General features: G+C 40.8%; 1 protein-coding gene across 2 annotated transcripts; it reads left to right on the top strand.

Annotated features, from left to right (window-relative positions):
* Positions 1-7,478: 7,478 nt before the first annotated feature.
* On the top strand, positions 7,479-12,680 carry LOC108415327. 2 transcript variants are annotated; one of them, XR_005129185.1, is made up of 7 exons: positions 7,479-8,289; positions 8,682-9,038; positions 9,387-9,482; positions 9,685-9,716; positions 10,281-10,440; positions 11,159-11,206; positions 11,292-12,680. XR_005129185.1 is itself a non-coding variant. In XM_017688354.2 (5 exons), exons 1-5 carry the CDS (start codon positions 8,256-8,258, stop codon positions 10,389-10,391), a joined length of 630 nt encoding a protein of 209 aa, XP_017543843.2. In that variant the 5' UTR covers positions 7,479-8,255; the 3' UTR covers positions 10,392-10,709. The 2 variants fall into 2 exon arrangements, 1 of the variants encoding a protein (XP_017543843.2); XM_017688354.2 differs by lacking the exons at positions 11,159-11,206; positions 11,292-12,680 and having other exon boundaries at positions 10,281-10,709.
* The last annotated feature ends 630 nt before the right edge of the window (positions 12,681-13,310 follow it).

Raw genomic sequence — 13,310 nt, 5'->3', positions numbered from 1 at the left:
TAATTTGGGTTAATAAAACTCAGTTCAACTGCAATTTATATCTGTTGTCTTTCTTTGACATTGCTGGGGACAATAAAGTCCTCCAAGGCAGCACTCCTAAATGTTGATGTTTTTTTCATCATTTTATGTCATGTAGAACTGATCAAACAAACAGGCTAGTAGTACATGATGAGGGCTCTTAGAACACCACTCATTGATTTGATTTCAAAGCCACATGGGAGACACAGTCATTCAGATCATCATCACACTAACATTTGTCACAATGCTGAATCTCATGACTAACATATCCATCATTATCTAACCTCACCTGTGAATTTCCAGCATCCTGTCCTCTAAGCCCTGTTCGTCCCTTCAACCCCGTTACCATCTTCAACCCCGTTACCCTAGTCTCAACCCCGTCACACCTACATTTTAATGCATTATTTTTTTAAATGCATTGAAAAGTAATTTAATGTTTGTTGACTTCTGTCTAAAATGTTGAGAGTTATTATAAGCTTATTGATTTTGGTGAAGATTCTTTAGTTAAACCACACTTTTGATGAAAAATGACAAGAGCGGTTTCATGAAAAGGGACATTTCAGGCTTTAGTATTGCAAAAAAGTGAGATTTTGTATAATTTTTGTATTCACAATTATTGAATTAGTGTTGGGGACATCTGATTAATATGAAAATATTTATTTCTTCAGAAATAGATTTTATGGTCATATTCAGAGAGCTTCCACTTTGTACGTAACGGGGTTGAAGAAAAACATTGCCCAGATCTTGAAAAAATGACCAATAATAATAAAGAGCTAATGCCTGAGATGGGAAAATATGATTTTCTGATAGTTCAAAATATTCTTAATGCTGTGAGGTATACATATCAATGATACATTTAAGCAAAAAATTTGAAAATGTCAAAGTCCAATTTGAACCATTCTAGTGGAATGACCCATATATATATATATATATATATATATATATATATATATATATATATATATATATATATACACACACACACATATATATATATATATATATACATACACACACACACACACTCCAGGGTGGTTAATTTTGCGATGTGGTGCAGCCTATAATAAATGGTAAAATAACCGACATTATTGTTCAGTCTTCTTGTGAAAGGTAATCCCACGCGATCTGCTTTCGACACTGCGCAGATTATAGTAACCGTAAACATTACTGCTCTCTCTGAGTTGGTCTGGTGGAGCCTTCAGTGAGGAGACCCACCCAATAACGCGGCGACGCTGCGCTCCAGCCCGGATTGAGGCGTCTATGATCTGTCCCCTCTCTGCACACGCAGTGCCACGCGTTTAAAACACGGCGGCAGCGGCTATAATACCACCATTGCATGCTTTGTAATTCTACACACACGGACTACAAAAAACCAAAAAAAAAAAACTGTTTAGTGGTCCACTTTGGCTTCCTGTGAGAAACTACATTAGCAACCAAACCTAAAACACAACGTTACTGACGTCAGCGCTACAGGTCCGTGTCCAGGGACGCATTAGCAGCTAAAGCTAGCTTAAACTAAATCTCGCACATAAACGGGCCTCATAACACACTAGTAGCGTTAAATGAGCATCTACACACTCAGGAAACCGCAGTAGCGACCGCAAAAATGCAAACGAACATCTAAACCTGTAAAAATATCGAAGTTTCATCCACTCGTTTCTCATTTTTGCTCATGCTAGCTAGTCAGGCGTCCTCACAACACCTAGCCAGGATAGCTAACCAGCTAGCGTCACTGGGGCCGCCTGTTTAATAACTCTGTGTGTAATTAATAATATTATAATATTATGCTCCTCGGGTTTTGACTAAACTCTGACTTTGCTCACCGTAGCTAAACTTTAAAAGATGCCAAGTGAGCGAAAAAGCCGAACTCTCCCAGCGACGTCACACCAACGGTTATAAAACGGCGCCAAGCAGCGGGGCGTCGCTGTATAAAGTCTCGCGAGAATATCTCGCCGCCGGGTCTGCTGGAACAGAAAAATGCCCTGATATTAATATATGATGCGCTATAATACCGCAAATATTATGTAGGAAGAAAAATAAAAAGGGACAAACATAAACCTTTACATTTCACGCCCTCCGCCGGCATCACTGACGACTCCCAGAATCCCTCGAGTGATCACATGACGCTATGCCCGATTTCACTCCTGCTCTATTTAAACTGCTTCATTTGTCATTGCGAAGTTTTGTTTCTGCCCCAAAACATTCCGAGCGGTTTCACTGCCTGATGATATCTTCCTGGTTAGTACCTGCCTGTTTTGACGACGTTTTGGACGAATGAATGAATGAATATTATTATTATTAATAATAATAATAATAATAATAATAATAATAATAATAATAATAATAATAAAAATAAATACCTCTTTCAAAATCCAACGCCAAAGAGTTGTTTGTACATTTTTCATCCTTGCATCCAGCCGTTTTTTTATTGTGTTTTTTTTTAACTTGAAATGGCAATACAAAGGCAGGTTGAAGATATTATGTTGATTCAACGTTAATAGTTCAACGTTTGCACAATCATTTAACATTAAATGTTGTTTTAACATTGTTTCAACGTTGAAACAATAACAGACATTATTTCAACCATATTTCAACGTTGAAGGTCGGTCGTGTGCCAGCTGGGATATCTCTCTCTCTCTCTCTCTCTCTCTCTCTCTCTCTCTCTCTCTTTCATAACGCTGTATAAAGTCTCTGCTGCTGTTGGTGCTCTGTGGGTGGAACATGCCAAGCCAGTTTGTGTTCTGGGGGGATGGAAAGTCCCTGCAGCTATAATAAAACAGCTCCCTCTGCTGGATCACTGCAGTTACACCCACATCAGATACTCTGTATAACTGTCGAGAGACTTCTGTGCAGGGTCACCACTGATGGTCACTAAGCATTCCAGGTAAAAGAGACTGAAAGAACTACAGAGACTAGAACAGTTTTACATCATCGAATCCTGTACGCTCCCTCAGATCTTACATGGTGCTGTTCTCACGGTCTGCCAAGCACACGCTGCTGTCCTGGTTTCATGGCGCTGCACTGGTGGTCCATAGTGCAGCGCTGGGGGTCAGTGAAGTACACCATGCTGAGTCACATACTAACTGCCATTCATAAGACTTAAAACCCTGTAAAGCAAGCACAGAACTTTAAGTGACAAAGTTTTTCTTGCTTACATTTTATGAATGAGTGCGAGTTACACACACAGAGCCTTTTGTCAAATGACCTCTACATTTAATAGCAGGCCAGACATTTTCCAGCTAAAATATGATTTTCTTAACACTAAACTAATTTCATATCAACAAAAACATTGATCCCAAACTTTTCCCACTCATACAACAGCATTTTACAAAGAATTTCCAGAACACACTGACACTGAAATGCCACAGCAGGTCAAGTGAAACCATGTGCCTGTGTTGTTTGTTATTTTGTACGCTGACTAATCTGACCCGAACTAGACAAAATAGGTCTGGTCTGCACCTACACCAAATTCTGCTGCACCTTTTGGCTCAGCATTTAAAACTAATGAGTACGGATGATAGATTGAAGCCTCGTGAAGCTTTAAGACCTTTCCCTGATTGCGCTGGGAAGTCATTTGAAGCCTTAGAGTATCAAAAATAGTGACATCTGGTGGTGAGCATATATTACAGCAAGCACAAGATCATTGGTTAAGCTGCTTCAGATACAGCACCAAGACATTAATGTGAGCTTGATGTTCGATGAGCACGAATACAAAGAGGATGTGACGGTCAAGTGATCAGTGTGAAAGAAGGAAGTTTAAGGAAAAAGAGTGAGGGCTGGAGAACTGTTGAAAGTTATGTGCTTATGTAATTTTTAGACTGAGTTTAGATGGACAGTGCTCGTGTCAGTGTGGGAGGACAGTGAAGAGAAGGTCTTATTGTTTTTTATTCAGGAATAATGGCAGGTTCACTGTTTTAAGACTAAGTCTGACACTTTGAAACAACTTCTCCTGCCTTTGACATCACCCTCTCACGCTGGACCAAGGAGGCTGGTGTGCACAAAAACTGTAGCCAGAGGATCTTCGGTTCTTGGCAAGTATGTTTCTGACAGACATCGGTCAACCTCGACTGTAGCACCTGCTGTGGCTTTGGGCTTCTTTTCGCTCTGCTCCACGGTGCCCTCTAGAAAGAATCACAAGTTCCCACCTAAGAAATTCAAAAAACAAACAAAGAGCCACAGCAGGACATAATAAAGGAAATAATAGCCTGAATACTTTCAAGAGAGGGTTTCCATTTGGGGCGGCACGGTGGCGCGGTGGGTAGCGCTGTCACCTCACAGCAAGGAGGGCCTGGGTTCGATTCCCCAGCCGGGCGACCTCCTCGGTGTGGAGGTTGCATGTTCTCCCCGTGTCTGCGTGGGTTTCCTCCAGTTTCCTCCCACACTCCAAAAACATGCAGTCAGGCCAATTGGATGTGCTCAATTGCCCCTGGGTGTGAGTGTCTGTCTGCCCTGTGATGGACTGGTGACCTGTCCAGGATGTATCCTGCCTTCCACCCAATGACCACTGGGATAGGCTCCAGCACCCCCTGTGACCCTGATGGAGAAGTGGCATGGATGGATGGATGGATGGATGGATGGATGGATGGATGGATGGATGGGTTTCCATTTGCATATTCAAATCAAGAGACACAGTGGCTGAATACATCACATAACAAGTGGGTATTTCAAAAGATAAATATTATATATATTTACACATAGATTAGTTAAAGGTTGTTTAGCTGTTGCCAATAGTTCATTTGGCAGTGTATCAGCTGTTGACTGGGTACGGTGTTGGGTCCTGATGACAGTGGCACTTTTAGCAGCCTCCTGGAGTTTGATTTGGATAAGGAACCCCAAGGTTTTACACCTTGGCTCCAGTAATGTTGCCACAGTCATCACACTTGAGGATTCCAAATTACACAGGTGTTGCTTGACACGTCTGTTCAGACGTTCTGTTAACAGTTCTGAAAAAGTTGAGTATTTGTATAAATAAGAAATAAACAAGCCTCAGTTGCCCCCCCTGTAAAGGATGGTGTCACACTGCGGCCTGTTGAAATAGTGAGAGCACTCTCAGGACTTCCTCTATGACCTCAAACACTTGAGGGTGAAGGGGGCTCATGTCTGTTTTTAGAGGGGCCAGGGAAGTCCCCACAGGCCTTCACTCTTGGCAGGTGGAAGGTGCTGTTCAAGCGCATTTCTACTTCATTGACCAGTTGAACAGTAGGTCTGCCCATCTCCTGCTTCATTTGGGTCAGCTTTTCTTCGGAAATGGTGCTGCTTTTTTTAGGCAACACCTAAGCAGATGTCGCAGAGGATAAAACCCTGAACAAATTATTTTTAACAATGAAACAATGAGAACATGTGCAGGATACGGATGGCAGGCTTAAATTCTTGCACGTGCAGTCACAGGGGAGCAGATAGCTGCTCCTCCAAGAGCTGCCAATTCACCACTGTAAAGCGCAATGGACACGTACACACTTTAGTCTAACAGCAAGTTGTTTACAACTTATTTACAACTTATCTCCTACCACCAGCAGGGCACCTCCCAAGAGCCCTCGCATGTGGCTGCTCTGCCTGGCCACACCTCCCACACTCACACAGCAAAGCAAGCCAGTAGCAGGACCATACAAACCATGCAAGCTGCATTAGAGTCAAAGATTATTCCACTAAAAGCACCAGGGGTTTTTGTGCTGTGGCGCAATAATACACAGTTCCATTATTGTGAGGCGGTTACAGCTCTGTGTATATCGTGGATCGTACAAGAGCTTTGAATGACTGGCTCAGCCAATCAGACTTTAGGATCAGAACTATGTTATATAATAAAGATTGTTTGATGTTACACGGTGTACTGATGCTTTTGTTTTATGAAGTGAAATTATTTGTGTTATTATAATGGATCCTCTCTTTGTTTAATCCAGTAATGCAGCGTGAAAATCCTTCTACTCAGTTAGTGTCTGTCTGCAAAACTGACCCTCAGCTTTTCTCACCTGCTCGCTGCATCAAAACCACACGGCTGCACTTTAACACCTCATTTTCCATTAGCAGATCAACAACCTTGTTCACAGGGTCAGGTCATTCAGGGGCGCCTGCTGAAATAACGCCACAATAAAGGTCCTATACTGCAAACCATCCACGTAATAAAGCAGATTAGATGTGGTGAAAAGACCCCAAAGCATCGTCATAGCATCATTACATCCCCCTTTTTGTGATGTCAACATTCTTTTTAAATCTCCAGCTGTTTTTACAGTGTGTATATTCCAAGATCAACAGACCAACAGAAATAGTCCAGAGTTACTTTAAATAAAATCTCTTTCCATTTTATTTCCATAAAATATGAGATGTAATAAAACCAAATGAAATCTTTGGGACATGCCACAAGAGTCTGTGCATGTGAATGTGCTTGTGCATAAACACCTGGCCTGAATATTTATCAACCGCAATAAAGTTATTACATACAAAACATTCAATGTGGACTCAGAAGACTCATGTAGGTTCACTGATGGTTTAGATAGTAAATAAAATATCTGTGTTGTAGTCATGGAGACCCCTGGTTCCTATCACCACCACTGTATAGACATCTGAACCATTTCACACCAAGCCGTGCTGAATGATTTCAGACTCAGTGGCTGAATTATGCTGAAAATTTGAAAAGTCAGTGGAGTTCTCCTTTTATACGTCCCTGATGGTGATGAGCGCAGCTGTTACAGGTGACTGTGAAGTTGTGACCAGTGTGTGTGGTGTCATGTAATGTGAAGTCACACTTATTTATGGCAGATGTGTTCTAAAGCGCGAACGCACACACACACACTCACACTGCGCAGGGGTGTGTCTGCACGTGTGTTTGAGTGTTTTCACAGGTCTGTGTATTTGCATATCGTGGTTTGACTGTTTTTCCGACCACAAAGAGTTTTTTATGAAGCCAATCATTTCTTTTTCCATAGAAATAAAAACAGAAAACAAACCTGTGTCTTTTGTTCATATCCTGCTACTGTGCTGCTGACCACAGTCTCTGATGTACAGTCCTTCTGGATCCACTTGCATCCTTACCAGCTTATCTCTCAGCTGGAGGGGCTGAATGGTATTAAAGGCATTGGACAAATCAATGAACATGACTCTTATAGCGCTACTGTTTTGTGCTATTACAATTTCCAGTTTTGGCAGTGACGCCTCAGTGGAAAGCGAAGTTAAGCAGCCTGAAGAGTGGGCTGCAGCAAATAACATGCTCCTCAGTGGTAAGAAGTCAGTTGAGATGAGACTGTTTTTCTCTGAAGATCCTCCAGAACTCCCTCTTTAACAGGTGGTCAGCCACTTAGGAAATGGAGCCACTTAGATGCCTCTTTCACTGCCTCTTCGACATGAGCGTTGCTCGTCCAGGTATGAGCCCAGTTACAACAGGGACCGTTTTTCTCTGAAGATCCTCCAGAACTCCCTCCTTTAACAGGTGGTCGGCCGTCCCTGTTGTAACTGGGCTCATACGTGGACGAGCAACGCTCATGTCGAAGAGGCAGTGAAAGAGGCATCTAAGTGGCTCCATTTCCTCTCTGTCTTGGCAAGAAATGGGTTCCTGTTGAAGTTCTTGTTGATGTGTATAGCACCCTCATTAGGCCGTGCCTGGAGCCAGGGAAGTGTGCTGCTGGTGGGCTCAGAAAAGGACAGGGTTCAGAAAAGAACCACCAGAATGGAGATTTCTACATCTTCCAGATTTACGGAAGCGGTGGGAGCAGGCCAGAGTAAGGGTGAGAGAACGGGCTGTCCAGCTGTCACTTGTGCATGTAAGAAAAAATAGATTAAGAAATTCCTCTGATTAATTCATTGTAGTGTGATGTTTGTTTATATACTTTACTGTTTTGTAGTATATTTTGTAGGTTCTGCAAATTTCAATCTTTAAGGTCCGAATGTTTTGAAACTAAACTAAACTGACTGCCATACAGTCTACAGTTAATACAACATCCACTCTAACTGTCCCACAGACAGAGACAATAAAACACCATCAACACGTAATAAACATTAAACCAACACAAACATCAACAACAACAACATCTCACTGCTGTTGGAATAAAACGCCATCTCTGTGGTTTATTATGTAGATGATTTACAGTAAATTGGGTATCTTTGTAAAACCTTATTGTTTTTGCACCTTTTCCTGCTGACGACTCTGATGTTACAGGTGTAAGAATGTGTTTAAGCCCCGCCCACTCCATATAAATGGAGTTTAACAGGACTGTGAAGCTTCCTGTTTGGTACTGATACGGTATGTGATGGTCCTCATGGCTCTGTTGCTCCGTGTGATCAGTAAGTGTTTCTCAGCTGATTCTCTCTTATTAAACTCAGAGTAAACAGTAGAAATAAGCTGCTTGTTTATGAGAGACGCTGCACTGCTCTCAGTTATGAGTTCACAGCAGAATCACCAGCGTTTAAATACGTTCTTCTTGAATTATGACCTCGAAAAAACATCTGAATCTTCATATCTACACAAATGCTGATTCATAAGACCAGGACCAGGGATTACGCTCAAAGTCTTCCTGCTCTGAATCTTCAACTTGATTTCTTTCCACTTATGAAGACTGATGAACTGATGGACTGATGATTTTATGATGATCAGTGGAGCTCTGTACACGACAGCACTGATCAATATTCACATCAGCAGCTCAGGTTATAATGTTTTACTGTGTTGTGTGTTTCAGGTGTGCTGTCAGTGAGTTTGAGCTCTCAGGCTGGTTTAACTGTAGAAGCAGAACCTGGTGATGATGTCACTCTCTGGTGTAAACACAGTCTGACTAAATCAGCTCATTTATTCTGGCTCAAGCAAACAAACAATTCAGCACCAGTTTATATTGCATGCAAATATTATTCATTAACATTATCCCCTCATCCCTGTTTCTTCATCCCTGAGAGTGAGAGGTTAGTGATGGGAGTGAACTCCACGTTCTCCTCTCTCACTATAACTGCAGTTACTCTCTCTGACTCAGGACTCTATTACTGCAGCACACTGAGGGAAAAATACATGATCTTCAGCACCACAACACATTTACAGATCAGAGGTAATGTCCATTATTAGATCAGCCATCAACTGTTACAATAGTAGATGTGAGAAGACTGCATATATAAAGTTTTATGAAACAGCTAAATTAAATTATGCAAATTTAAATCATTTTTATTTCGTATTTTATATCTTTTCATCAGAAATGAATCAAATATCTGTGGAGAACAAATCTAAATCTACAGGTTTGTCGCTTACTGTATTCAATGGAAGTCAACATGTTCCTACACATTAATAATGATAATAATAATAATAATAATAATAATAAAAATTGAATTTTTAAAACAGTCCATATCATACTGATCAGATATTGCTAATGTAAAATAAATGTTTTGATGTTTTATTTCAGATGACTGTAGATCTGAGTTCTTCATGCTGGTTCTGCTCAGTGCTCTTCTGTTCCTGCTCTTCATCATGCTGAAGTACAGAGAACAGCTCAGAGAGGGTAAATACAGCTCTTTAATGATTATCCTGCATATATAGTCTAGACTCTTTCATCCCTTCAAAAGAAATAAACTAAATAAGACGAACTGTTTCTAAGATTTATTTCTGTTGCACTTGATGAACTGCAGTTCATACGGAAGAAAATGAGATGAATGAATGAATGAATGAATGATGTAAGTGACTGAACGTACCTGTTTCCACAGATTCTAACTCTAAAGTGAAAGAAGAGAAAGAGGTAATCCTAAAACTGATATCAGGACTAGTTTATTTATGGTCTGTTTGTACATTAAAGTTGTGGGCTGGAGGTTAGGGATCCGGTCCTGTGACCGGAAGGTTGTCGGTTCAATCCCCAGCACCAACAGTCCATGACTGAGGTGTCCTTGAGCAAGACACCTAACCCCCAACTGCTCCCTGGGCGCCATGGATAGGGCTGCCCCCCGCTCCGGGCACGTGTGCTCACTGCCCCCTAGTGTGTGTGTGTGTTCACTAGTGTGTATGTGGTGTTTCACTTCACGGACGGGTTAAATGCAGAGGTGGAATTTCCCTGGTTGTGGGATCAAAAAAGTATCACTTAACTTAAATGTTTGTTGTGAATCTGACAGGAAGCTCTGAAAATACAAATTTCAGTACGAGTGGTTTATTTTACCTGGAGGGACGGGGCTTATTACTTATTACAGTAAATATGATGAACCTAAATGAATTCGGCACATTTTCCCCAGGAAAGTATTGATTTAAAGACTTAGTTTCTTTCTATTTGTGGTCTACTCAGTGTGTGTTTTCTGTGTTACTGCATTAACAGGATGGTGAAATGATGAACTACGCTGCTCTGCACTTCAAGAAAAACAGGAGATCACACAGACGAGCAGAAGCAGAAGATCTACATGTCGTATTTTCTTCTGTAGGGCAGTAACGTCCTGTGAGCTACACTGTTAGATTTACTCCAGACACGTGCAGCAGTGGTATGAAGAGTCTTTGATCCAGTTCTGTTTAAATCCACTCATGTACTGAAACGGCTGATCTCTGTATGAATATCTCTGCCTTCACCTCAATAAAGTGCTGATCGCATGACAGATTAGCCAGACCTGTAGGCGGAAGGCTTACTGAACTGTAACCAGTCATAAACAGATTAAACCCATGACAACAACTGTAAACATACATTATTATTTCATTTGTTACAGATCCACAGCTGGAAATGATGTTTTTATTAAAGAACTGAGTATTATAAAGATTTTTTTTCACAACAGTGATTGAGCTGGCTCATCCCTTAAAAGCTCGTCAAATCATGTACTAAAACTTATTATCCAGGAAGTACAGGGACTTTGGGGGGCGAACTGGCTGAGCTTTTCTTAGATTATAGAAGTGTGTAATTAAACTTTGGGCCTGTTGCTGCCGGTCAAGTCTGGTGAGTGCAGAGAGATGAGCGTATCGAGTTAGTGAGATCACAGGTTTCTTACAGAGTTCAACACATTTATTCAGTAAAATGAGTCTTCATGATGTTTCTCTTTACCAGCTGAGAAGCTGAAAGGTGTTTTGGTAAAAGTCTGAATGTGGGATTAACGGTCTTTCTGTACAGCTGAAGGTTCTCATTACATACAGTTTATACGACACAATTCAATTGTGTGGAGTTCTGTGTGATGTACATAGTCAGGGCAAATCATCAACTCATCTCTGTTTCAGGTTTAAAACCCATCGTACCTTCATGAATATTTAAAGTAACTCCTTTAAGTAAGTCTTTTTGAACTTTCTCTTCTATAACACTAACTGCATTGGTTCTCAGAGTCAGTTTTGATAGATTTTTACTGTTTTTTAGGTTGTGATTCTGAAGGAAGCTCATCAACCATCTCCAGCACCTCATCTGAATGATCAGTTACAGTTTACAGCACTGATGAAACACCTCTGTTTTACATGTACAAACACTAGAGGCCAGTGATGTTTCACTGTTACCCTGTCAACAACCATCGCAGCCTGTTTATTCACAACTAGCTGATTGGAATCTATGTGGAAACGTCTTCTCCTGCTGCAATGATGACCATGTCTTACAGTGAGCAGGGCTGAGCTCTTCCATACTCTGAATGTAGTGCCTGATTTGATGAACCTGCAGAGGTGTGTGTGTGTGTGTGAGTTTATTTTATTTCTTGTATTCATTAGATATGTATTTATTCTTCATTTCTTTTTTTATTCAGAAAACTTAAAGATATTACAGTGATGTTAGTAAATGAAAATGGGCATACAGAATGTTGGAACTGCTGATCCAGCTTTTCCCCAGAGTTCTCCACTAAACCATGTCCGGTCTGTTTCTGTGGGCATCACTGTCAATACAGTAAATAAATACAGACTCTATTAAATACAGTGTAAAGCTCATAATAGACGAGATGCAGTTAAAATACTGCCAAAGCGCTGACAGTGCCTTTGTTTAGTGCTTGTTTTGGTCTGTGTCTCCTCCCCTGTCCTTCCTCCTCGTCATCTGTCTCACCTGTGTATTGTCTGCAGCCCCGCCCTCTCAGTAGCCCCAGGTGGTTTCGGTTTTCTTCTTATGTATTTGTGACCCTGGTTGGTTGTCCCGTGTTTGGGTTTGTTAGGTCCTGTTTTCCCCGTTTGTGCTTTGTTTTCTCTCAGTACTTTATTATCAGCGTTTTCTGTAAATTTGTATATTTTGTAGTGAACTTCACTGAAAGAATTTTTTTTTCTTTTATCCTGCATCATTGCATCTCTCAATATTACAATTTGGGTGAATGATGTAGATTTTAGTACCAACATATTTATACAGATGGAATTTCATAACGTTCGCCAAAATATGCACAACGGCTTATTTACTCATCATTGCTTCTCTAATACAGCTAATCTGTCCTCACAGCTCAATAAAATGTGGAGAAATAATTGAGAATATTTAGTTTATTTTAGACTGGTGGTCTGTCCAGGGTGTTTCCAGCCTTCTGCCCAATGACTGGTGGGAAACGCTTCAGACCCACTTCCAATTAGATTCACATTTTTTTTCTGTAATATCTCTATAATTCCTGAAGATAATATTAAATAAAGAATACATTTCTGTTTGTTATTATGTTGAATTATGTTGAGGTCTTGTATCTATTATAAATTGTTGACTTTAGATAGAGGATAAATGAGGTTTTTCATTTTTATTATTGATGTCAATTGTTTTTATAGGTCAATATGTGCTGAAATAAAGAAAGAATTGTTTTTATTTATAACTGCCAGTCTGCTCTTCTCTTGATATTGACTTACAGTGTGAGCAGAACATGTTCAGTCTGATGTCTCAAATATATGTGAGGCATGATGGTGATGTCCTGTGTTGTTCCTGAAGGCTTTAATAATATTACAGCAGCTCTAGCTCCACTATAACCAAACACACAAATCTCCAACAGGACCAAGCCAGACAAATGTGATAAAATAAGATCTGTTTAATCGATTGACAGCCCTCATTTGTAGACGTTCAGAATCTGCAGTAGTCCATGGCTGGTGCAGTAATGAGGGGAATCAGGCTGAAAGGGTTAACTCTGCTCTAACTCTGCTCTAAGCAGACTTTGCAGCAAGCATAGCTACTGTCCTTGGCAGTTTGCACAAACAACTTGCTCCTCTTATCGGGACAACATTCTGTCCAGAACCATTTGTTCTCTTTCGTAGGTAAGATTATCGTACACAGAGCAGAAGCCCCCCTCCTTTGGGCAGTTCCGGTGGTCCGTGAGTGTCAGCCTAGCATTTCATGACTGTTAGACAACTTATTTGGGTCCACCCTGTTTGCTTGTACGCAACAGGGCAGGACGTGTTTGTATAAAAGAAGGAGTGCCCTTCTTTCTTTGTGCAGAAGACTTAA

Source organism: Pygocentrus nattereri, chromosome 20 (genome assembly GCF_015220715.1).
Source record: "Pygocentrus nattereri isolate fPygNat1 chromosome 20, fPygNat1.pri, whole genome shotgun sequence".
Lineage (NCBI taxonomy): Eukaryota > Metazoa > Chordata > Actinopteri > Characiformes > Serrasalmidae > Pygocentrus > Pygocentrus nattereri.
The sequence above is the reverse complement of the archived record's forward strand: the minus strand, read 5'-3'. Positions and strand labels throughout refer to the sequence as shown.